Source organism: Macrobrachium nipponense, chromosome 37 (genome assembly GCF_015104395.2).
Source record: "Macrobrachium nipponense isolate FS-2020 chromosome 37, ASM1510439v2, whole genome shotgun sequence".
In the NCBI taxonomy this organism is placed as follows: Eukaryota; Metazoa; Arthropoda; class Malacostraca; order Decapoda; family Palaemonidae; genus Macrobrachium; species Macrobrachium nipponense.
In genome coordinates this window covers 33,884,730-33,908,622 of record NC_061097.1, presented here as the reverse complement: position 1 = coordinate 33,908,622, position 23,893 = coordinate 33,884,730, and the positions used below count along the sequence as shown (strand labels likewise).

Sequence of the window (23,893 nt, the reverse complement as noted above, 5' to 3'; positions counted from 1 at the left end):
CATCACAACAATCGTAAACCAACCTCTTACCAGCACTTATTCAAGGGGACTAATGCATTCTTTGCGGCGTTTTGCGCTCTTCAATTGTTTATCAGTGTTGTCAATTGGTATGTGTTTTTACCCTCCAAACTAGGTATAAGACTTACACAAAACCGGGGAAATAAGTGAAATTAGCGTATCTATTTGTATTATATATACGTACATATTACAGCAATTTTATCATTACTTCATTACTAGGCTATGACAACTAGAATTCATCGAAACAGTTTGTAAATGCATCGGCGTATGTGTGACGCTCCACTAGATTGGCAACGATGAGTCATTTTTCCTCACGTCGTCTGCTTGAAAGTATACATCCGAAACATTTGTAATTTTTGGGGGTTAATTTGGTGCATAAAAGGGATAATAGACATGAATTAACAAATAACATTTTGAAGTAAAGTTAAAACTAAATATTGAGTAAAGTAACAATTAAGGGAATAAAGCTTAGCATCTCATAATCAGTGTTGTCGTCTGCTGCTCGTAACTCTGTTTGCGGAGTGAGTGCTTAGGAACCAGGAACCACAGCGTGGTTCAAGTGCACTGTGGAGTGAATTAAGACCAAAATGTGTATAATTACAATTAAATAAGCACTGTGGAGTTTCAGTTGTGGTGGCAGTAAGGATAAAAACCACCGATTACAAGGTAAGAATGAATTCAGTTCCAACCATAACCCCGGGAATAACAAGTTTCATACTTTCACTAATATAGGCAACAAAATGTTGTTTTATTGTGCTGATTACAACTGCATCTTGAGTAAGATCAATAAACGTTACATATACGCTAACATTGTCAAATGAGTGCTGGGAAGGCTGGGGAAAGATGGTGGCCGTCACTGATGAGAACCTTCCATGCAAAACGTAGCCGCCATATTGGATTTCAAAACTGCCTGGAAAACATATTTTACGAAGAGCTCACATGCTTATTTTAGTTCGTATGGGGCTTTCATATATCACATTATGTTGACGAAACTTCAGTCTTTTAAATGGTATGCTTAGAGTTGCAATTGTATTCTTGTTTCACCAATTAAATATCGAGTGAGTAAGACCCGTCCACCGTGATGAGGGTTGGCCTGCCATGGTGTTCTACCCTATAACGCGTCCTGACATCGGAGATGGGCATTAGACGCGACTTGTTGTTGGTGAGAAACGGAGCTAAAGACCTCTACTCCGGTGTCAGGACGCGTTATAATGTACTTTTCTTGGGGTTGTACACATTGATCGTACATGGTCCACCCCTGTACCATGCAGTTTTTTACCCTATAGGTAATACTAACTCCGCGTCTGGTATTTCCGTGGAAATTACAGTTTCCTATAGTTTTTGGGTTGCTTATTAAGAGTTTAATGTTGGTTTTTGGGGGTCGACTAATTAGCCCTCGGGCTAGTTCTAAATGCGGCAAAATATAGGGTAAACAACCGCTGATGATCCATCGTTATCGCTCTGTCCAGGCCTTATTCACTCTATATTTAATTGGTGAAACAGGAATTCAATTACAACTTTAAGCATACCATTCAAAAGATTGATGTTTCGTCAACATACCTATTGTGATATTTGAAAGCCCCATACGAACTAAAATAAGCATGTGAGCTCTTCGTAAAATGTTTTCAAGGCAGTTTTGAAAGCCAGTGTGGCGGCAATCGTGTGGCTGGCCGGTCTAACAGACAATCCACCATCTTTCCCAGCACTCATTTGAACAATGTTAGCGTATATTTGTAACGTTTATTGATCTTACTCAAGATTGCAGTTGTAATCAGCACAATAAAACAATATTTTGTTGCCTATATTAGTGAAAGTATGAAACTTTTTATTCCCGGGGTCATGGTTTAAACTGAATTCATTTTTACCTTGTAATCGGTGGTTTTATCCTTACTGCCATCACAACTGAAACTCCACAGTGCTTATTTGATTGTAATTATACACATTTTGGTCTTAATTCACTCCACATTGCACTTGAACCATGTTGCTGTTCCTGGTTCCTAAAGCACTCGCTCGGCAAACACAGTTACGTGCAGCAGACGACTACACTTTATGAGGTGGAAAGCTTTATTCCCTTAAATGTTTACTTTACTCATTATTTAGTTTAACTTTACTTCAAAATGTTTATTAATTCATGTCCATTATCCCTTTTTTGCAACTAAATTAACCCCCAAAAATTACAGATATTTCTGAAGTACGAGCAGATGACGGCAAAAAGACTCATCGTTGCCAATCTAGTGGAGCTTCACACATACGCCAATGCATTTACAAACTGTTTCCATGAATTCTAGTTGTCATATTAATGCAGTAATGATAAAATTGCTGTAATATGTACATATAATACAAATAGATATGCTAATTTCACTTATTTCGCCGGTTTTGTGGAAGTCTTATACCCAGTTTGGAGGGTAAACACATACCAATTGACAACACTGATAAACAATTGAAGAGCGCAAAACGCCACAAAGAATCCCGTAGTCCCCTTGAATAAGTAGGAATAAGTGCTGGTTAGAGGTCAGGGTTACAATTATTGTGATTAAAGTGCCCCAGCGTCTATGGGTACAAGTGGTGTGCGGATTTAGCAAAGGAAATGGGAAGTTTGTTGACATAGGCGACTCCGCAAACATCGAGATGGCGTCAACTTCGAAATATTTGGAGTTGTAAGTAAAAACTTCAAAAGCGTTTTGGGGTTGTGGGCACTGCGTTGGCCACCCTTTTCATTACCCTCTGTTTAAATCTTAAAGTATGGCCTTAATTTCTAACTTTGGAGAAAATACTTACTTCTAAAAGGAGAGTAGAGGTCTTGAGTTCCTGTTATCACCACCAACAACTCATGACTGATGACCATACATATCCGGTGTCAGGACGTGTTAAAGTATTTTTTCGGAGGGTGGCCAAAACCTCGGTAGTCGGTGAGTTGCCCAGTCCACTCGGTTGTTTACCCTATTTGACACCCTAATCCCTAGTGGCTGTCGTAATCGCGGGAGCATTCCTTGCAGTCCGTTTGGAGTTATTACCTAAAATTACCTGTTCTTTTTCTGCGGAACTTTTTCCCGTCGTTTTATCTTGCCAGTAGGTTTGAATAATGTTTTTAGACTTTTTTTTTTTCTCTCTCTCTCTCAATCAATAGGCCTGTGCCTAGGCCCATTCTTCCCCCCAGTCTTGGGAATATTGTATCAGTAGGCCAATACCTAACCCTCCCCCCCCATTTTTCTTGGTCTGCAGTGGCCTACATTTTAGTCTTCTGGTTGATTTTGACGGTTGGCAGGCCCATGACATCCTGAAATTCTGTTGGGGATATGCTCAATTCACCCATATTTTCCCTCCCCATCCAGCCTAACATTAATGATGACGTTATTTTTAAAAATTTGGATTAACCTAAAAAATGGGGCACTACGTAGCCCTAATGCATTGCTATAAAAATTGCCTGATATGCTATATCCTATGATACTTAAATATTTATCTTGTCAGTCAAATTAATAGTACGTATATTTATCTAAATGGCTTCACCTTGTTTTTTGCATTTTTGACTGTTAGCCCATTGTTGGTGCAGATCACTAGTTTTTATGTAGCCCACAGCATTCGTACCTCCTCTATTGGACCCCATAGGGGGTAGTGCCATAATGCACCTCATGCAGTACATATAGCATTACTCAAGGTTCTTTGCAGTGTCCCTTCGGCCCCTAGCTGCAACCCCTTTCATTCCCTTATCTGTGTCTCCGCTCAAATTCTCTTCTCTCTTACTTTCCAGCCTCTCCTAACAATCGTTTCATAGAGCAACTGTGAGGGTTTCCTCTGTTACACATTTCAAACCTTTTTACTATCAATTTCCATTTCAGCGTTGAATGACCTCTTAGGTCTGAGCGCTTGGTCTTCGGCTTAAATTCTATATTCAATTTTTTCTATCTATCACCTCCTGTATTGGGCTGGAATTTTTAAACCACTCCAGTCAAAGAATTGTCGAAATGCCATAATTACAAAGATTGGTCATACATGGTAAAGCGAGTAAACAATCTCTAAACAAATGACAAAGCATTATCCTACATATGGCATGGATATTGCTGGGATACATGCCAAGGGGACATCCTAATAATTAAAATTTCCGATGTTATATTGGTGGAGAAATTTGGAAGCAAAATCATGTATTGTCTCACTGTAATAGTGCACAACTTCCCTCAGTATCTTACCTCCATTATGAGAACTGGCTCTTGGTAAAATACTTGTGCATGTATGGCAAAGTAGTACTTAAATGCTAGTAAAAACTAAAAGTAAAAGTTCATGATAGTTATGTCAGTACAGCATTGGCTGTGCATCCATCTAATTATACTTAAATTTTTCCAGTTCAGCAACCCAGACTTACCTGGCTATGTCGGTTTTGCCAATCTACCTAATCAGATTCATCGAAAGTCAGTCAAGAGGGGTTTTGAATTTACACTGATGGTTGTTGGTAAGTTTATTTTTCCTGTAATCAATTTAAGGTGTATCGTTGATAGCTGTTGACGTACACGCAGCATGCAAAGCGCTATTTCAGTACAAGAAGACATTATTGAGTTCTGTTTTGTCTGAATTCTTCAGGTCATTAGGTGTAGTAGATGTGCTGTAAGTGGTAACCCTTTATTAAATTGTCTGAAAGCACTTAAATTTTTGGCATAAGCTATTCTGTTTTGTCAAATCTTTCTTAAATGATTGGTTATTTTGTCTACTATCACAGAAGTAGAGGCATAGATTTTCTTTGTACGTACAATTTCCAATTTTTTTTTTATGCATTTTCTTGAAGGAACAATAAATGCAGGGAATTAAGAATTGTGTTTTATCAAGTGTTTTTATTAACAACCATATAATATATTACAGGTGAGAGTGGTCTCGGGAAATCCACGCTGATCAACACATTATTTTTAACGGACCTATACCCTGATAGAGTTTTACCCTCTGCTCAAGGTTAGTAAGATTTTGTTTTGCATTGACTTTTAAACAATAGACCATATTTGCATTTTTCATTATTCAGTAATGTTTCAAAATCTTTAAATGGTTAACTGCTTGACTACTTGTTCGTCTCTCTAGGGATTGTTTTAACATTTTCTATGTTAGCAGTCAATGAATTTTATCAAACAACGTCTTATTTATTACCTGTCTTAAGATAAATCATTGTGTATTTTATGTAAGTTTTGTTTTTACTCATCTGCATGTTTTTTCCTAAACCTGAAGATGTTCATTGTAATTTCATTGATTTGTATAATTCAACTATTTATGTCATGTTTTTCATTGCAGCTTGCGTTGACGAGAGTAAGTTTTTCTCGTTTGGATTGTGATAATTGAATTACACACACACACACATAAACGCAAAGCTTGATATATAGTAATCTGTCTCGTGGTTCGTATTTCATAGGATGCTTATACGTACTATACAGTACTGTCTTTGCATAGATAGAATTTATAGGTTTTGTGAATGTGTTTTGGTTCGCCCTCTAGGTTATTCAAGAGTTTATAATTCTCTTTTGGTAAAATAACTATATACTGTCTTTACAGAAGTATCAGTAAAACCGTGAAGATTGATGTGTCGACAGTAGAGATTGAAGAACGGGGCGTGAAGGTTAGGCTAACGGTTGTAGATACTCCGGGATATGGAGACGCCATTGATAACACTGACTGGTACGGTGTATTTTTTATCAGTGATTTTTTATTCATATTACTTTATGTACTATGTACAGCTACCCAAGTCCATAATATCAGGAAAATTTCAAATGTTCATGTTTTATATTTTGTTCATGAAACTTACCTGTCAGATATATATATAGCTGTATTTTCCGAAGTCCGACAGAATTTTAAAAACTTCCGACACACGCAGTGGTCGGCCAGTGGTTAGTACCCATTCCCGCCGCTGGGAGGTGGGTATCAGGAACCATTCCCATTTTTCTATTCATAATTTTTCTGTCGCTGGTGCTGAAAACACCTGTTTTCAGTACCTCCGTCTTAGGATTTTGGAAACTTCATTGCCGCTAAGTATCCTAATTGTCTTTTGATTTATTACTTGGATTTGTGGGATTTGTGGCTAGGCATACGCTATCTTAAATTGATTTGAATTTGATTCATTTTTGCATAAAATATCTGAATCTAGTTAGGCTAGTTTCAGACGGGGTTGTCTGCAAAGATAGGGTGTGGCTACCGAAAGCTTCGGTAGATCCGCACTTGGTATGTACGAGGGGTATGGGTCTTGCTTCTTTGTTGAGATTTGTCATGTAAGGAGTGTGAGACTTTGTCTATTCCGTAAGGAAGACGTATGATTCGTATGTACGCAATTAATCAGTAAACATGTCTAATTCCGTAAGGAAGACGTATGATTCGTATGTACGCAATTAATCAGCTAACGAAAGTCAGGGTAGTGAACCTGCTAACCTTCCTGTAGACTTTATTTTGCCTAACCCTGTAGTATGGCCTACGGGCTATGAATATGTCTACGAGAGGTGCTCGCTCTCCTTCATTGCTGTGAAGTGCTACTTCTGTAATTGTTACTCCTAACCCTGCAGTGTTGCCTTCGGGCCCTAAGCAGTGTCTGTAGAGGAATTACCCCTTTCTCTGATACTCTTTCGATTCGTATCTTAGAATCGAAAGTGCTTGCTTTAGAGAGTAAAAGTGAAGTGCAGAAGTGCAGTGATACCCCTTGTGTAGTGGAGGGTGTGCGTCAGATCGGCTCGTTTCGCCTCTAGGCCGGGACCTCTGCTTGACTCCCAGGACCCGGGGAGGGAGCATGTCGAAAGCCTAAGGAGGGTTACAAGGAACCCCCACCGATCTGGCGTGCCTTCGGCAGTTTCTGATGAAAATCCCCAGACTGCCAAAGTGCGTGCGCGTGCACGAATCCTGAAAGATTGCTTCTCGTCCTCCGAAGCGTCCTCCCCATGCAGGGGTTGGAGCTTTCGGAAGGACTCGCGCCCTCTAAATAGAAGCTTTATAGAAGAGGACGCTTCACGTCCTCTCTCTCTCTCTCGTTATGCGTTTCAGTGAGAAGTAAGAAGGCGAACGTCGCCTGAACTCGTGTCCGTCTTTCCACCGAGAAATACGTAAAAGAAGTCATAGTAGCAGGAAGCTTTTGAGAGCGGACGCCCGGGACGCTCGGATGGACTCCAGGCGCGCGCGGGGTGCACGCCAAGTGCGCGCCAGTGGACGCCGAGCGCGTTCCAGTGGACGCCGCGCGTTTCCAGTGGACGCCGAGCGCGCGCCAGTGGACGCCGAGCGTGCACCAACGCACGCCAGTGTGTGTCGCCTGGCTGAACGTTTCTGTTGAACTCTTCAAGCTCTTGTTTCAGATATGGGCCTAAAGAATGTTTACCTCTACCTCCGGTGATACCTTCTACCTCACCTGCAAAGAATGTGAAGTAGGCAGTGCTTCGGAGGAAGTTTAAAGTGAACAGACAACTTCTTCTTCGAAACCCAGCAAGACATCGGGTTTCGTGAATTCAAGAGGTCTCTGTCAATTAATATTGCTTTTCGCATAGGTGGATGGAGTTAAGGAAAGCTCAAGGGAAGATCTCGTTTGCTCTACCGCAACCTTTGCCATTCGGCCAATAAATTTAAGTTGCCACTACCGCAGTCAAGACTTTGCGATAAGGCAGTTACGGGTTATGTAAGGCTCGATGTCCTGCACGTCAGGACTCTCGGCAACGTTCAGTGGGATTCTTGCAAAGGCACTCATCAAAAGGACGCTCTTCAGGAAAGCGCAAGACAGGACTTCCTTTGCCATACTGCCAATAAATTTTAAGCTTTAGCAGGCATTAGTTGTGATACGGGAGAGGAAGCTGGTTGGAGAGTTTCTTCCTCTTCCCAGGATAATTTTGCAAGCTTTTTAGCCCATCTGAAAGGGTTTTTTCAGATGATAGATTTTGTTAGTTTCTAGTCGGGACTACGCTGCCGAATTGAACATCGTCGTTCTACCTGCCGTAAGCCCAGTCTCTTAACAGGATTCTTGCCCCTTCCTCGTTTGAGACGGGAATCGAAAAAATTAAATGCTTGACTCCCTGGATTACATTTTGTCAATTCAGTGACTTTCCCCCATTGACCAATATACTTTCGTTTTTTGTCAAGTAAGTGGGTAATCCCCTCATTGACAAAATATCTCTTTGTCCCGTAAATGGGTTAGTTCTCATTGACAAACATCTCATTAACTTGATATTGCGTAAGCGAATAAGCTCTTATTGACAAGATTCGGAAGAGCTCTCATTCGTCATTCGCAGACTCGTACAAGAAATAGACTTGTAGACTACGTCAATGAACGCTTATGTCCAGTAACATAAGAAGCTTGAGCTGACTGCTTCGATTCTCTTAAGTTTTGTTCATGAAACTTGCCTGTCAGATATGTATGTAGCTGTATTTCCGAATTCAGCTATATATATGTCTGCCAGGTAAGTATGAACAAACTTTATTGTGATATAATTTCATATTTTGCCTTGCGTTATTTTACTTCTGGTTGGTTCAAGTCATATACGCTTGCTGTAGTTACCTCTTCGGATGGCAACCAAGAGGTCTATTGTCTATTTTAAGGACATTTAATCGTTACTCCCTGCAGCCTTCCAGGAGTTTCCGATTTATCTTTTACCGTTGTATGGTAGTGTTCTGACGACACAAACGCATCTATATATTTAGCGTTTTCTGTTTCGCTTAAATATACCAGCTTGAGAGTCTTTCGGCTCAAAAAATAACGGACCTATTTCTTCGTAGAATAGGGTAGCTGGCAACCCAGACATAAAGTTAAGAGACGACGTTCGTAAGCTGCTGGCTGCTGCTGTCACGCTGTGTCTGTCTTCTAGTCCAACCGAGCCATAACAGATCGGGCGCTGTCATGCGCCGTAGGTTACGTCTCTCTCTCTCCTGCGGGATTGACTGACTAACCGTATCTCTGTGCTGGCGGTTACGTCTCTCCTGCGGGATTGACTGACTAACTGTAACTCTGCCCTACAATCACGGACTTTAGCCTAAGATTGAGGGGATTTCTTACGTGAATGAATAAACGTTGCATTCGTTTTGCCTTACTATGTTCAACAGAGTTATCTCTTAATCCTTTCGGTGCTCGTTACCGCACGGTATAGAAACTACGAGTCTACCGCAACATTGCACTTTTATATGCTCTCCTGCTTAGGCAAAGCGCAGCCTTATTAGGGAAGTAAGCATACTCGGGGAGGGAATGGATGAGCTTGCTGGGGACCATTTCCTTCCTGAAGAAGTTTGTTTCCCCGAATAGACTGCAATTCAGACCACAGTTTTTTCCTACCGGGAAAACTGAAATATTATTCAAGATCTAGGAATGATTCTGAACATCTCTCAGTGCGTTTATCACCTGAGGTGATAGAAAGAAGGTGCCGGACATCTGGATAGGGTTTCAGATGTCCTGGATCTTAATCTGAAAGAAGTAAAAGCGATTCGGTAGTCCCTCCAGTCCTCGTAACGAGTTTTGGGAACCAGTGGTCCAGATCAACTCTGATATTCCACAGCTCTCTCATATCTTAAGAAGTATCTTCTCTCGGTCCCTGTTCGAGTTTACGAGAAAGCCTATTATAACAACAGGCGTAGAATGTAACGATCCTCTAGAGGTTCGTTACCGGATTGCAAAAGTCCGTACGAATCGTCCTCGATCGACGGCAGCAACTATTGACTTCCGAGTGGAATCTTTCTTTAGAAGTAAGTTGAGAGTTGTGGAGACTTTAGGGACGCCCTTTCATTCTTCTCTTCGATATGTTGAGGACGAAGAGGCTTCTTCTTCTCTGCTCCCTTATTCTCGATCCGGGATCGGTACCATTAAACGCCATCCTATGATATTGAACGGGGATGGATATTTAGTCTTCTTTTCCCCTTTTTTCAATCGCTTAGGAAATGTAATAAGAGGATTTATGACGTCACAGGGAGCGACAATGACGCTGATCGCCCCATGTTGGCCTTCAGGATCCTGGATTCACAGAGGTCACATACTTCCTAGTTCACTTTCCAAGGACCTTTTCCGAGAGAGTCGGTCTACTCTAACTCGAAAGGTACCTATAACCTCTCCGCTCTGAGTCTTGACTACGTTTCAGGCTATCGAGATGTTGACAGGAATAAGATTACCGTCTTCCATTTCCGTCTGAAGAATGGGATAAGCTGGCAGTCACAACTATTAAAGAATACGCAAATATGTTGTTGACGGCCTTTGCGCTCAGAGATTTGCGTCTGTCAAACAACAAAGCCCTTCACGATCTTTGAGTTCTGTGGAATCTCGAACCTCGCTCACCATCTACTTTTTGTCTCACCTGTTTTCTCGGAGTCAGACACTCGTGCGAGATCAGGCAACATATAGTAGCCCTGAGTTTCTTGTTGACGAAGTCGGTTGCGTTTATACACCCCCGATGATCGTGTAACATGAGACCAGGTTGGACTGTCAGGCATTCTTCCTTCGGGACTGAATCGCCTTTTTGCTCCTCTCTCCTTTCTCACTGGCACCAGAAGCTCGAGTCAGGAGTTGATTCGCTGACGACGTTGGGTTGCGTTGATACACCCCCCAAGGTTTGCTTAGATTGAATCGCCCAGGCAGTCCAGACACTCATCCTTCAGCGAAGAATAGTGCCTTATGGTCTTCAGGGTACAGCCTTGCTGTCCTTGATTCGTCTGACTGGTCAACTGGTCGGTCACCTGACTTTAGTACAGACGGACTGACTGTGCATGTCCAGATCGAAGCTTTCAATATGGAACTTAGACGTAGTCTGAAGTTCTTGATGTCAAAGCATTCGAACCTCTCCTACCTGTTAACTTCTTGCATGTGATCAGGAAGGCCTTCTTCTAACCACCCTAGATACGACAAAGAGGGTTAGTGAGATTTTAAGCCATCGTCACAAGTTTTGGCTTTAGAGAACACAAGGCGGTGTGCTCTCTAACCCTTCCGTTGTGGCCTAAGAATGGTAACCCGTTTTGTCCTTGGGCCAGGAGCTTGGAAGCAAGGATGGCACAAGTTAGTGGGCAGGAGCCAGAGAGAGTCCTGTGCCCTGTCGGGTCTCTCAAGTTTTATCTACATAAAACTCAAGAAAGTCGAAGTCAATCGGGCAATCTGCAGTGTTCCGAAAAAGACCAGACTTGCCCATATCGAAGAACAGCCTGGCTTTAGTGTTAAGGAGTTCTTTCAAAAATGCTCCTTCATTGTGTTTGCACAAAGATTTGAAATCTTTTATTCTGAATGCTCACGAGGTGAGGGCGCGGCCTCGGAAGCATTTCAACAGAGCATGGCACTCAGCAACATCCTGAGTACCATGTTTTAGCGAAGCAACTCTGTGTTCACTTCACACTCCCTGCGAGATGTGAAGATGACATATGAGATCTGCTGCTCGCTAGGGCCATACGTGTCTGCAGACACAATCTTGGGGGCAAGAAGTACCACTCATCCTATCCTGTAGAAAATGGTTAGGAAGAGCTCTTAATTTAGTTGTTGAGTCGCCGACAACGGCGACTTCTTAACTCTTAAGCCTTAGTTAACACACCTTAACTTTGGCTAGGTTGGTCAGGTGGTGATATATATATTTATATATATATATTTTATTTTACTTCTTAGCCCTCATGGTATGGTCAATATGGTCTAGTTACGTCGTGGTCTCGCCCCTGTTGACAGATCATCTGAGTGCACCAGCTTATATAGGTCTCTACCTCGCTGGCAACTCTAGTAGCACAAGCAGACTTACGTGGCAGTAACCACGAAGCCAGCTATGCTAACAGGTGGAACCAAGATGTAAATCATCTGCATGCATTTGTTTCCCAAAATCCTTCTATTCTGTCCCTTCCCACCTCCAAAGGTGGGATTCAGCTATATATATATCTGACAGGTAAGATTCATGAACAAAATGATATTGTTATGATACAATAAAGTTTGTTCATACTTACCTGGCAGATATGTATAATCAAGTACCCACCCACCTCCCCTCAGGGGACAGTGGAAATAAAAATTATGAATAGAAAATGGGAATGGTTCCTGATACCCGCCTCCCAGCGGCGGGAATGGGTACTAACCACCTGGCCGACCACTGCGTGTGTCGGAAGTTTTTAAAATTCTGTCGGACTTCGGAAAAATACAGCTATATATATCTGCCAGGTAAGTATGAACAAACTTTATTGTATCATAACAATATCATATTTACATTCTGGGACATTGCAGATTTTTGCATATGTTTGAGACATTCCCAAGTTTATCTTTTAGATGTAGGAGTTTTCTGTATATCTGTTGTATTGATGCTGTAGTAGTTTGTTGTTTTCTTAATGTCTTTATTGTTATGATTATTTTATATGTATGCAGAGAAATACACTTCTGTATACAGGTTTGTAAATAAAAATATCTGCATCTGACTACAGTATCTGTAGGCTACTGGTGGTCTTGGAATTTAGGATTTTTTCTACGATCTCCTTAATCTCCCCCTGCAGTTTCCAATCCATCATTCAGTACATCAATGATCAGTTTGAGAGATACCTCCAGGATGAGTCGGGGCTCAACCGACGTCACATAGTAGACAACAGAGTTCATTGTTGCTTCTATTTCATCAACCCTGCTGGTCATGGGTATGGCAGTAGTACTCTTGTACTGATTCTTTTTCACTTGTGGCATAACTTACCTTTTCCTACAATTTGTTGTGAAGTGAAAACTATTAGTATTCTCTCTTTATCCTCTTGAAATACAGTAGTGTACCATAGTGGTACTGTATTACGCTGACACTGAGTGTAATTAGCAAAGTATGTTTTAAGTATTCTTAAGTTCACTGCCTTATACGTTTTACTTCTCGACCAAGTTTTTTTGTCTTTTCTCACTGGTAAGCTGTCCAACTTCTTCAACATTAACCTTACTCCAATTTCCACCTTTTTGGCTAACCCAGTGTACTATATTAAAATTTTGTAACACCTAAAAAAAAGAAAAGAAAATGTAATGAATACAGAATTGATTATGAAGTAGTAAATTACGTAAATATCAAAATCAAGTTAACTATGGTGTCACGCTGTAGTTCTAGCATAAGACCATTTGGTAAAATTATACAATATTGACATCACCATTAATAATAGCATTGTGAAGGCTGTTCTACAGTTTTACCCTGAAGGTTATCAAAGGCATGCCATGGTCTGGTCACATCGTAATTTCGTTTGCTTATATCAGTGGTTCAAATTTAATAATACTACCTTTGAAAGCAGTGTTGTGGATAATTGTACAATGGAATGCTTCCCTTGCCAAGATTATGGAATTCATGAAATAATTTATAACAATAACAAACCTTCCTGACCAACCCTGCTATAGCTAAGAATTTTAATGCAGTGGTTTGGTCTCCCATCTGAATAATGGAAATATTTCCAGGCTGAAACCTTTGGACATTCAATTCATGAAGCAGCTGCACAACAAGGTGAACATTGTTCCCGTTATCGCTAAGGCTGACACCCTAACAAAGCAGGAGGTACAGAAGCTCAAACGTAAGGTTAGTATGTCGGGACAGCATTGACTTTTTTTTTTTTTTCTTCTTTTTTTTTTCTTTTTTTTTTTCTTTTACAGTAGTTATTTTATTGTTTAGGGGATTGGAATTCAACTTATTGAACTAGGAGCACATTGCTTTTTGTATAATTTATTTTATATATATATATTTTTTTTATTCCAAGATATGAAAGAATAGGAAAAGTATTGCTACTTTTTTTTTTTTTTTAATGAACTTTAAATGAACATAACACATGTTAGCTCTCTGTAACTCCTAGTACTGAGGTTTACCTTGTATAGGCATCGTGAATATGCTCTGGTAACTGGTTCATGTACAGAGGAGCACAACTTGGTATGGTACGAGTAAGAACTTACCAAATTGTATACTTTAAAATGTTTCCTATGGAAATTAACAAAAACTGATTAAACTTTCAAACAATTATGTGATTCTGCTTCAGTGACATGTTTGTAAAAGTTCATTGTTTGATTCTTTAAAAAAATTTTGGTAACATTTTTATAATTTATTTTACCCCCTGTAAGTTTATATGAGAACTGAGGTCTCCCCATTGTCTTTTGTTGTTTGATCTTTCTGCCTGAACTCCTTTCAGATCTTTCTTCATTCTAAGCCTTTCTACTTGCCATTATTTTTACTGCTTTCATAGTTAATTTCTTTATGAGCAACTGTTCCTCGTCCCTTTTCATCATTGTCAAACCGTCTCCATCTTTTAGAAGTCAGACAATATTGTAAGTGTTGGACACCACATCTCTTGCAACTTCGTCTTTGTAATATGATCTTCTTCCCACTGTACTTCATCCATGAACCTTAGTCTTTTTTTGTTTTTCACACCCTCCAATGTCTTTCATTCTCCCTGTCAGTGTGTATGTTGTCCCTTCAGTATGGATACATTTTGGTAAAGTTTGTGTTTATTTTTTTTCCAAAAGTTGCAAAGTTTTCACCACGCATAAGTGTGTAGATGATGATATTCGTCGGTGCTGGTATTGGCCCACTTTTAAAATTCTGAAGTAGATTTTTAGAAATTATTTATTGATTAAAGAAAGCACTGAACAGCCATTTCAGAGAGTGCAGTTCTAGCAAATTGCTCAGTATGTACAGTACTTAACATTTTTTGCCGTGGAAGATGTTTCTAATTAACATTCTCCAAGAAACGTTTAACCTCATTTTATGCGCACCATCCATGTTTATAGTCTCGGATTAAAATTGTTCTAGCAATTAGTGTGGTGTTTTAAGATTTAGAAGTATGTATAGTAATGGATGAATTGAGGCATATGTTTTCCCAAGTTCTCAATTTTTATACCAAATGAAACTAGGGTGACAGCATCTGACTACTTGATTTATTAATGCATTAGCTGTAGTTTGATGTTTACATTTTTTCAGGTACTGGACGAAATTGGCGAGAATGATATCCACATTTACCCACTGCCTGATTGTGACACAGATGAAGAGGAGGATTACAAGGAGCAGGTAATTATTGTAACTGTTGGTGAAGGTTCACAGTGTACCTCTTGGCTTGACTATATTATTTTACTTTTTTGTCTAATCACTTGACACTATCTGCTGTGCTGTGAACTATCTGAATCTTAATTAAAAATGAATCTGGGTTAGCTCTGCATAAGGTGAAAATTTAAACTCATTATTTGGATAAAATGCTGAATCTAGGGGCAACTTCCTGGGATTTCATGAGCATATTCTGACTCTTAGCTAGTTAGACTATATACTCTGTGTCAAGTAATATTTCCCCATATGTCATGGTTGGTGATTTGTGATTTATCAGAGAATGTTTTTTCCTACTTTATTCATGTTTTCTGCAAGTTGAGCCATTGTAAAAATTAGTTTAAAGAGGGTTCTGACAACTTTTTAATTGATTTTATTATGTTTTCCCCTCTTAAATATGGTAAAATTACCATTTGTGTAATGTATGTTTACTTTTGTCTGTATTCTTCCCCATGCTGTTAGTTATTTTTGTTTTCAGCTGTTATACATCCTTTTGTTTTGTTTTGTAGTTATTTTTCTGAGACAGTAATCATGAGTTTTTTCTCCTGATTTTGCACTGGTTTCCAAGGTGGACATCTCAAATGAGAATACTTTTGTGTTTGGTGTCTATTGCACAATATCTTTGACCATTACTGTCTTGACAGTAATTGTCAATGAACTTCCACACGAGTGATTACCATTTACAGTGGGCCCATTTTAGCATACTGGTAAAAGTATTATAGGTTCTTTGCAGCTTCCTTTCTTAGACCCTTAAATGCATTGCTTTCTCCCTTTTTAGAGTACTTTCAATCATTCCTTTGGTCCATTCCCAAATTAGCCATCCAGCTTCTTCCACTTAACATAGCATTTAAGAGCAAATATACTTGGTCAAGCTCTAGGAAAATGTAGATGTGACAATTTCATTAAATAATTTTATAATTAATCACAGAACTCCAATGGGTTAGAACAATGGTGTGATAAGACATGATGATGATGAATTACAGTATTGAAGTTTATATTGAAGGAGTAGCTTTGATTTGCTTTCTTGTATTTCAGGTTCGTCAACTGAAAGAAGCAGTGCCTTTTGCCGTAGTGGATCTACTACAGTGTTAGATGTTGGTGGGAAAAAAGTTCGAGGTCGTCAGTATCCGTGGGGTGTCATCGAAGTCGAGAATCCAAGTCACTGTGATTTTATCAAGCTTCGATGTCTACTCGGGTAAGAAGCTATTCAGTCTTTTTTGCCCTGTTTTATCCGCAAGACATAAAGGCATGGTAGCAACCAGAATTAATATCCATCCATCCTTTTGCATCATTATTTTCTAAGGTGTTGAGTAAGAATGGTTGCTATTGTTTGCATCTTTGATCTAAATTGTAGCCTCATTTTATGGGGGTACACTAACGTTGTTGTGTACGTTGATATAACACTAATTTATTCCCAGGAGAAATACCTTCGCTTCTTATTGTATGGAGAATGTTTCCTAAAAAGAATGAAGATTTTTAAATGCCTTTTATTACTCATAGTTCTTATTATTATTATTATTATTATTATTATTATTATTATTATTATTATTATTATTATTATTATTCTTCAGTGGGTGAACCCTATTCATAAAGAACAAGCCCACAGCGGCCATTGACTTTAAATTCAAGCTTCCAAAGAATGTGGTGTTCATTTGAAAGAAGTAACAGAAGGTAATGAGAATTAGAGAAAGAAGAGATCAGTAATTAGAAAAAAAAGATAAATTAACAAATTAATAGATAAATGAAAATGTAAGTAAAATATTAAAATACATTATGCATTCAGCCAGGTGAAAGGTGAAAAGAAATGACTTGAACCAAGCACTTGCATTTATTTCTACATCTCATCAGGATTCAGGTAGAAGTACCTGATGAGGTGTAGAAATACATTTAAACGCTTGGTTCAAGTCCTTTCTTCCTTCTGGCTGAAGTATATGATGATCATCACACTTTTCCAGTGATTTGCTGCAGTATTAAAATACAAGTTGAATACAAGTTCCAGTTGCACGGCATTCTTCTTCTTTTCAGAACGCACATGCAAGATCTCACTGAAGTCACCCAGGATGTTCACTATGAAAACTATCGTTCAGAGAGATTGGCCAAGGGCGGTTCACCCATAACATCGGCCGCTGCTGTGGCTGCAAACAACTCCATTAATTCCCACGGAAATTCTGTTACTGTCGCCAAGGGAAAATTGTAAGTAGCGGTGATATTCATCAGTGTTTTATGGTGGTCTCTTACTTTTTTTCTTATCTTTACAGCTTTTCAATCTGTTGAAGTATTACTGGGATGATCTGGTATTCTTAGGCAGAAATTTTTGAGTACTGAAAGTCATCCATTGTATTGTGGCATTTTAATCTCCCAGGTGATAAATTGTTTATCAGTTATAATTCCCCTTTGCTGATATTCCCAAAATAAAGCAAATTGGGTATTAAATAACATTCATAGGGTAAGTGTAATATAAATACGCACAATAAAGTCATGGTGTATGTAATAAAAATTTAAGTAGTTATGTTTTTCAAATGTACCAGTGGGCTATCATGCTGGAGGTGGGTTGATATAAATTCCAAGTATAAAAATCTGCATTTGATTGACATATGTAAGGCAGAGGCTGTATCAACTGTACCTCTTGACAGCTGAATGGTTATCGTCCCTGAGAGTCATTGATCTATACTGTTTGGTGTTCAAATCTCGTCGGTGCTGAATTGCTTATCAGTTATGGTTATACAAAAGATACAGAAGCTTTTCTTGTTTTAGCAGTGATACATCTACAACTGAACATTTGTTATAAGAGGTAGAGGGAAACCCATGGGATAATGCCATCAGTACATGTAATGAAGTTGTTGAAGATGTGAATCTTTTTAAGTTATGATTAAATTAACTAAAAACAAGTTGGTCAAAATACTGAACAAATGAAAAGAGGGTGTTCAGCATATAGGCAGTGCTTTTTGAGTATCTTCTTAAATGAGGTTTTGTTCATGAAACTTACCTGTCAAGATATATATATAGCTGTATTTTTCCGAATCCGACAGAAATTTAAACACTTACGACACACGCAGTGGGAGTCAGGTGGTTAGTACCCATTCCCGCCGCTGGAGGCGGGTATCAGGAATCATTCCCATTTTCTATTCATAATTTTTTGTCGCCGGTGCTGAAAACACCTGTTTGCAGCACCTCCGTCCAGATTTTGGAAACTTACTAGCTACTTGAGTATCCTTTTGGTTTTTCTTTGGTATCTGAATTGGATCGGTGGCTTGGCACACGTTGACTTTGGATTGATTTGAATTTGGTATTGATTTTTCTTTGATCAAGATGTCAGGGTCTAGTTCTGCTAGCGCTTGATTTTGTTCTATGTCCGAATGTAGAGGTAGGCTACTGAAAGCTTCAGTAGACCCACATTCTGTTTGTAAAGTTTGCAGGGGGAATGAATGTACGTTTGAAAGTCGTTGTAAGGAGTGTGAAAGATTAACAGAGTCGGAATGGAAGGCGCATGAAACCTATCTTAAGAAACTTGAGCGAGATAGGTTAAGGAGGTCTTCCTCCAGGAGTGTTTCAGGTAGGCAAGATTTAAATTATTCTCCTGCTAACCCTCCTTCTGTAGATTATGCTCCTACCCCTGTAGTGTTGCCCTCCGGCCCCTGAAACAGTGTCGGTAGAAGGTAATACTTTATCGCTAATCCTTGAATCGATTCGTAATTTAGAATCAAAATTGTTAGCTCTGGAGAGCAAAAGTGAAGAGAAGTGCAGTGAAAGAGTGCCCCTTGTGTAGTGGAGGGTGCGTCAGATCGGCCTCATTCCGCCTCTAGACCTAGACCTCTGCTTGACTCCCAGATTACGGGGAGAGAGCATGTCGAAAGTCAAAGGAGGGTTACGAGGAACCCCCACCGATCTGGCGTGCCTTCGGCAGCTTCTGATGAACCTACCCAGACTGCCAAGGAGCGTGCGCGTGCACGTCTTCTCAAGGAGTGCTTTTCTTCTTCTGAAGCTTCCTCCCCGCGCAAGGGGTGGGAGCTCTCATACCGCATCACGTCCGCTGAAAAGGACGGCTCGCGTTCGGGACGCTTCACGTCCAAGTTGTTCTCCGGAACTTTGCTCGTCGCCTGATAGTGGCGTTTGCTGCTTTTCCTCCGCAGAAGAAGCGTAAGGATTATTCGGAGGCGGAGTCTTTCCTAGATGTTTCTTTCGAGCGCCGCAGTCGCTCTAAGGTGCGTGAAGTGGCGGTTTCCTGGGAGTAGCAAGAAGGCGTCCCCTCGCCACTCGCCACTCTCACAGATCAGCCCCTCCCCAGAAAAGGAGGCTTCACCTACAAGCAAGAATTCTCCAGTCTCTTCATCAGCAACTTCGAGATGTTTTTTCTTCGAGAGAGACTGTTCCACGTCGCCGTAAGAAGGATGACAATCTTCCTGTGAAGAGGTCGAGGCGTTCTCTCCTCTCCCTCTCCGTTTGAGTCTCCCTCTAGAGTTCGTTTCTGCTCCCCAGCAACTTTCTAGAGGAGGCGAGAAATTCGTTTCTCGCTCTCGTGAAGCGGTTGTTTCCGCTGCTACGAAACTTGTTGATAAGAAGCGCGTTTCTTTAGATGCCGAGCGCGCTTCTGTGAAAGTCAAACGCGCTTTAGTGGACGCCGAGCGTGACTCGGTGCAAGTTTCGCGAGCGCCAGTGGACGCTCGGCGCGCACCAGTGGACGCTCGGCGCGCACCAGTGGACGCTCAGCGAGCACCAGTTGGACGCCGCCAGGTGTTACACCCGTTGCGGTCGAGCGCGCTTCAGTCGGCGCCAGTAGATTGGCTTCGGACGCCAAGCGCGCGCCTACGGACGTCAGTTTTCCACTTGTCCGCAAGCGCAAGCGAAGCGGGAACTCTTCTGTTCGCCGCTCTTTCTCTTTTGAGAAAGCTCGTGACTCTTCTTTACTTCCTCCGACTTCTCCAGTGTCTGAAGAGGAAATTAGTGACGCTTTCGTCGAAGTGGACGAAGAACAGCAGTTGGCTCCAGTTTCGACGGACTACAAGGTTTTGACTCGTTTGCTACAGTCAGTCTTTGCAGACACTTTCCAACCTGAAGCTCCACGTACTCCTCCCTCTCAGTTTTCGTCATCCAAAGCTACTAAGATCTCGGGCTTTGTGAGAATGAAGAAGTCGCTTTCTACGAAGCAAGCTTTTAGAAACGTCCATGATTGGATGGAAAAGAGGAAAGCTTCAGGCAAGACTTCTTTCACTTTACCACCTTCAAGACTTGGTGGCAAAGCTGGTATGTGGTATGAGACGGGAGAAAACGTCGGAGTAGCTTCCAGCCTCAGCTCAAGGAGACTTTGGTAGTATTGTAGACGCCGCCAGAAGATCTTTTCTGTCTTCCTCTAAGGTCTCTTGGACGCATAGTGAGTTAAACTTTCACCTTAAAGGCCTCTTCAGGACACTAGAGGTCTTTAATTTTCTTGAACTGGTGCCTTGGAGTATTGGATGCCAGGTCCAGGAGTTCTGATTCCATCAGTCTGGGGGAGCTGTCCAGTGTATTGTCTTGCATGGACAAGGCCGTCAGGGATGGTTCTGAGGAATTGGCTGCTCATTTTCAGCACGGGACTGCTTAAGAAAAGAGCACTTTTTTGCAATTTTACTGCAAAGTCGGTCTCACCAGCGCAAAAAGCGGATCTTCTTTTCGCTCCTTTCTCAGAACATCTCTTCCCCCAGTCTATGGTAAAGGACATAGCTGCCAGTCTCCAGGAGAAAGAAACACCCAAGACCTTCTGGCAGTCTTCTAGGAAGCTACTACTTCTTCGTCTTCTGGGTCCTCTGCTTTGAAGAAATCGAAGCCCTTTCGATCCGCTTCTTCCTCGAAGCCAGCCCTCGAGGAAGAGGCTCTTCAGAGGCAAGACTCCCGCTCCTTCCAAGAGCAAGAAGTGAGAGGGAAGTCCTTCAGCCACCGGTAGGAGCCAGGCTTCTACATTTCGCGAAAGCTTGGGAAGAGAGAGGTGCCGACGCTTGGTCTCTGGACATCGTCAAGAAGGGGTACAGAATTCCTTTCCTGATGTTACCCCGCTGTCTTCGACACCAAAGGATTTGTCTCCTTCGTATCAGGAGAAAAGCAGAAAGTGCTTCACGATCTACTAGATCAAATGATCGAGAAGCAAGCAGTGGAACAGGTCTTCGACCGGAGTTCTCCGGGGTTTTACAACCGTCTGTTCCTAGGTGCCGAAGCAGTCAGGGGGGTGGCGCCCCGTTCTGGATGTCAGCAGTCTAATCGCTTCGTTACCAAGCAGTTTCAAGATTGAGACACCTCAATCCGTGCTTGCAGCCTTAAGACCGGGGGATTGGATGGTCTCTTTAGACCTTCAGGACGCATACTTTCACGTCCCCATCCATCCCCGATCAAGGAAATACCTGCGGTTTGTCCTGAAAGGGAAGATTTTCCAATTCAGGCACTCTGCTTCGGTCTCAGCACGGCGCCGATGGTGTTCACCGTTCTTATGAAGAACGTTGCGAGGTGGCTCCATCTTGCGGAAATAAGGCTCTCTCTCTACCTAGACGACTGGCTTATTCGAGCCTCATCGCAAGACCGGTGTCTGAAGACCTTCACACGACTCTGTCGTTAGCGAGGTCCCTGGGACTTCTGGTGAATCTCGAAAAGTCGCATCTGACTCCTTCTCAATCCTTAGTCTATCTGGGGATTCAGATGGACTCAGTGGCTTTTCGGGCGGGCTTTTCCGTCCCAGGGGCGACAACTTCAATGCCTGGACAAAGTGTCGGCCTTCTAGGGAAGGAAACATGCTCGGTGAGGGAATGGATGAGTCTGCTGGGGACCATTTCCTCACTGGAGAAGTTTGTCTCTAGGAAGGTTGCACCTCCGACCACTTCAGTTCTTCCTCTCAAGCAATTGGTCACGCAAACAGGATCTAGAAGAGGTCTTGTTTTTGACGGAAGAAGTGAAAAAGCACCTCAAATGGTGGTTGGATCCAAAGAAGCTTGCGGAAGGACTTTCGCTCAAGCTTCGGAACCCCGACCTAGTGTTGTTCTCCGACGCGTCCTCCACGGGTGGGGAGCAACACTGGGAGGGAGAGAAGTGTCAGGCACCTGGAGAGGGGAACAGGTGTCCTGGCACATCAATCTAAAAGAACTTTCAGCGGTTTTACCTTGCTCTAAGGTTCTTCGAAGAGGAAGTCTCCAACAAAGTGGTTCAGATAAACTCGGACAACACCACAGCCTTGGCATACCTCAGGAAACAGGGGAACTCACTCTCCTTCTCTGTTCGTCATCGCGAGGAATATCTTGATTTGGGCGAAGTCGCAAAACGTCACGATTCTGACAAGATTTGTGTCAGGCGTGGAAAACGTGCGAGCGGACCTTCTCAGTCGGCAAGGACAGCTTCTGCCGACGGAATGGACCCTTCATCAGGAAGTATGCCAGGCGCTATGGAAGCTGTGGGGACGTCCCTCATGTGGACGTTTTCGCAACTTCCCGAACGAAGAGACTTCCGCTGTATTGCTCCCCCATTTCTGGACCCGGGGAGCAGTGGCGGTAGATGCCCTACTGTGGAATTGGTCGGGACTAGACATTTACGCTTTTCCCTACCATTCAAAATCCTCGGGGAAGTAATGAGGAAGTTCGCTGCATCAGAAGGAGCGAGAATGACCTCATCGCCCCCCTTCTGGCAGCGTCGACTGGTTCACGGGTGATATGTCCTTCCTAGTAGACTTTCCAAGGACTCTGCCCCTAAGGAAAGATCTACTCAGACAGCCCCCACTTCGAGAGGTACCACAAAAACCTCCCCGCTCTGAGTCTGACTGCGTTCAGACTATCAAGAAGTTGGCCAGAGCGAGGGGTTTTTCAAGACCTGTGGCAACGGCGATTGCCACCGCAAGGAGGCCCTCCTCAATCGCAGTTTACCAATCAAAGCTCAACCTCTGTGAGCCAGATAGCAGATTTCCTTCTTACCTTAGGAAAGAAGCGAAACTAGCCGTTCCCACGATTAAAGCTACAGAAGCGTGCTTTCTGTGGTCTTCAGACAGTAGAGGACTCGACTTAGCAAATGATAGAGACATTCATGATCTCATTAGATCATTTGAGACTGTGAAAGTTCTCCAACCTAAAGTACCATCGTGGAACTTAGACGTGGTACTGAAGTTTCTCATGTCGAGTCAATTTGAACCGCTCCATTTAGCCTCGCTTAGAATCTTACTAAGAAGACCATTTTCCTAACCGCTCTGGCGACGGCGAAGAGGGTTAGCGAAATTCAGGTCATAAGAGCAAAGCATATTGGGTTCAAGGATCATAGTGCAGTTTGTTCCCTTAAGTCCTACGTTCTTAGCAAAGAACGAGAACCCTTCCAACCCTTGGCCGAGGACTTCGAGATCAAAGGGTTGTCGGAGCTAGTGGGACCTGAAGCTGAGAGAGTCCTGTGTCCTGTCAGGGCTCTCAAGTTTTATTTGCAGAGAACCAGAGCATGCAGAGGTTCTTCGGAAGAACTTGTGGTGCTCTGTGAAAAAAACCAGTTGTTCCGATACGTATACAAACCATCGGTCCTTTAACAATAGGAAGTAGCTAGCGGCAGCTGGAACGGTCGTAAGCTTCGAACAAGGGGAGAACGGTAGTTAAACTGCTTGTCCGACAGTCGCGCGGCAAACAAATCACTTTTGCTTTCGGCCGCGGGTGTGAAGGACGTGTTCGTCATCGCTCTCTGCCCGCTTCATCGTCGTATGCTTTGTTTATATTGTGTTTTCTACTAATGGTTTGTTTGACTTGAAAATGAAACTGTAAGTACACTGTTTTCATTTTCATTACTTAATTATGAACCAACATGGAGTTATCGCCGTAGATGCGGCGATTTCCTCTCTTTTCATGAATTGAACCCTTGAATTATGTCTCGGTGCCCGAGGGCGGGCGCGCTCGCGCCGAGTCATGTATTTTGGGTTTCGAAAGTGTGTAATTGAAAAAATG

General features: G+C 41.9%; 1 protein-coding gene across 1 annotated transcript in view; it reads left to right on the top strand.

The window, feature by feature from the left end:
• LOC135209093 (septin-2-like) overlaps positions 1 to 17,192 on the top strand; it is a 47,569-nt gene extending 30,377 nt beyond the window's left edge. Inside the window, 9 exon segments of the mRNA XM_064241688.1 lie at positions 4,357 to 4,462; positions 4,867 to 4,957; positions 5,545 to 5,664; positions 12,433 to 12,567; positions 13,349 to 13,466; positions 14,856 to 14,942; positions 16,008 to 16,041; positions 16,044 to 16,167; positions 16,998 to 17,192. Of these exon segments, the coding sequence (XP_064097758.1) occupies positions 4,357 to 4,462; positions 4,867 to 4,957; positions 5,545 to 5,664; positions 12,433 to 12,567; positions 13,349 to 13,466; positions 14,856 to 14,942; positions 16,008 to 16,041; positions 16,044 to 16,167; positions 16,998 to 17,169 (987 nt within the window). The 3' untranslated portion in view covers positions 17,170 to 17,192.
• The last annotated feature ends 6,701 nt before the right edge of the window (positions 17,193 to 23,893 follow it).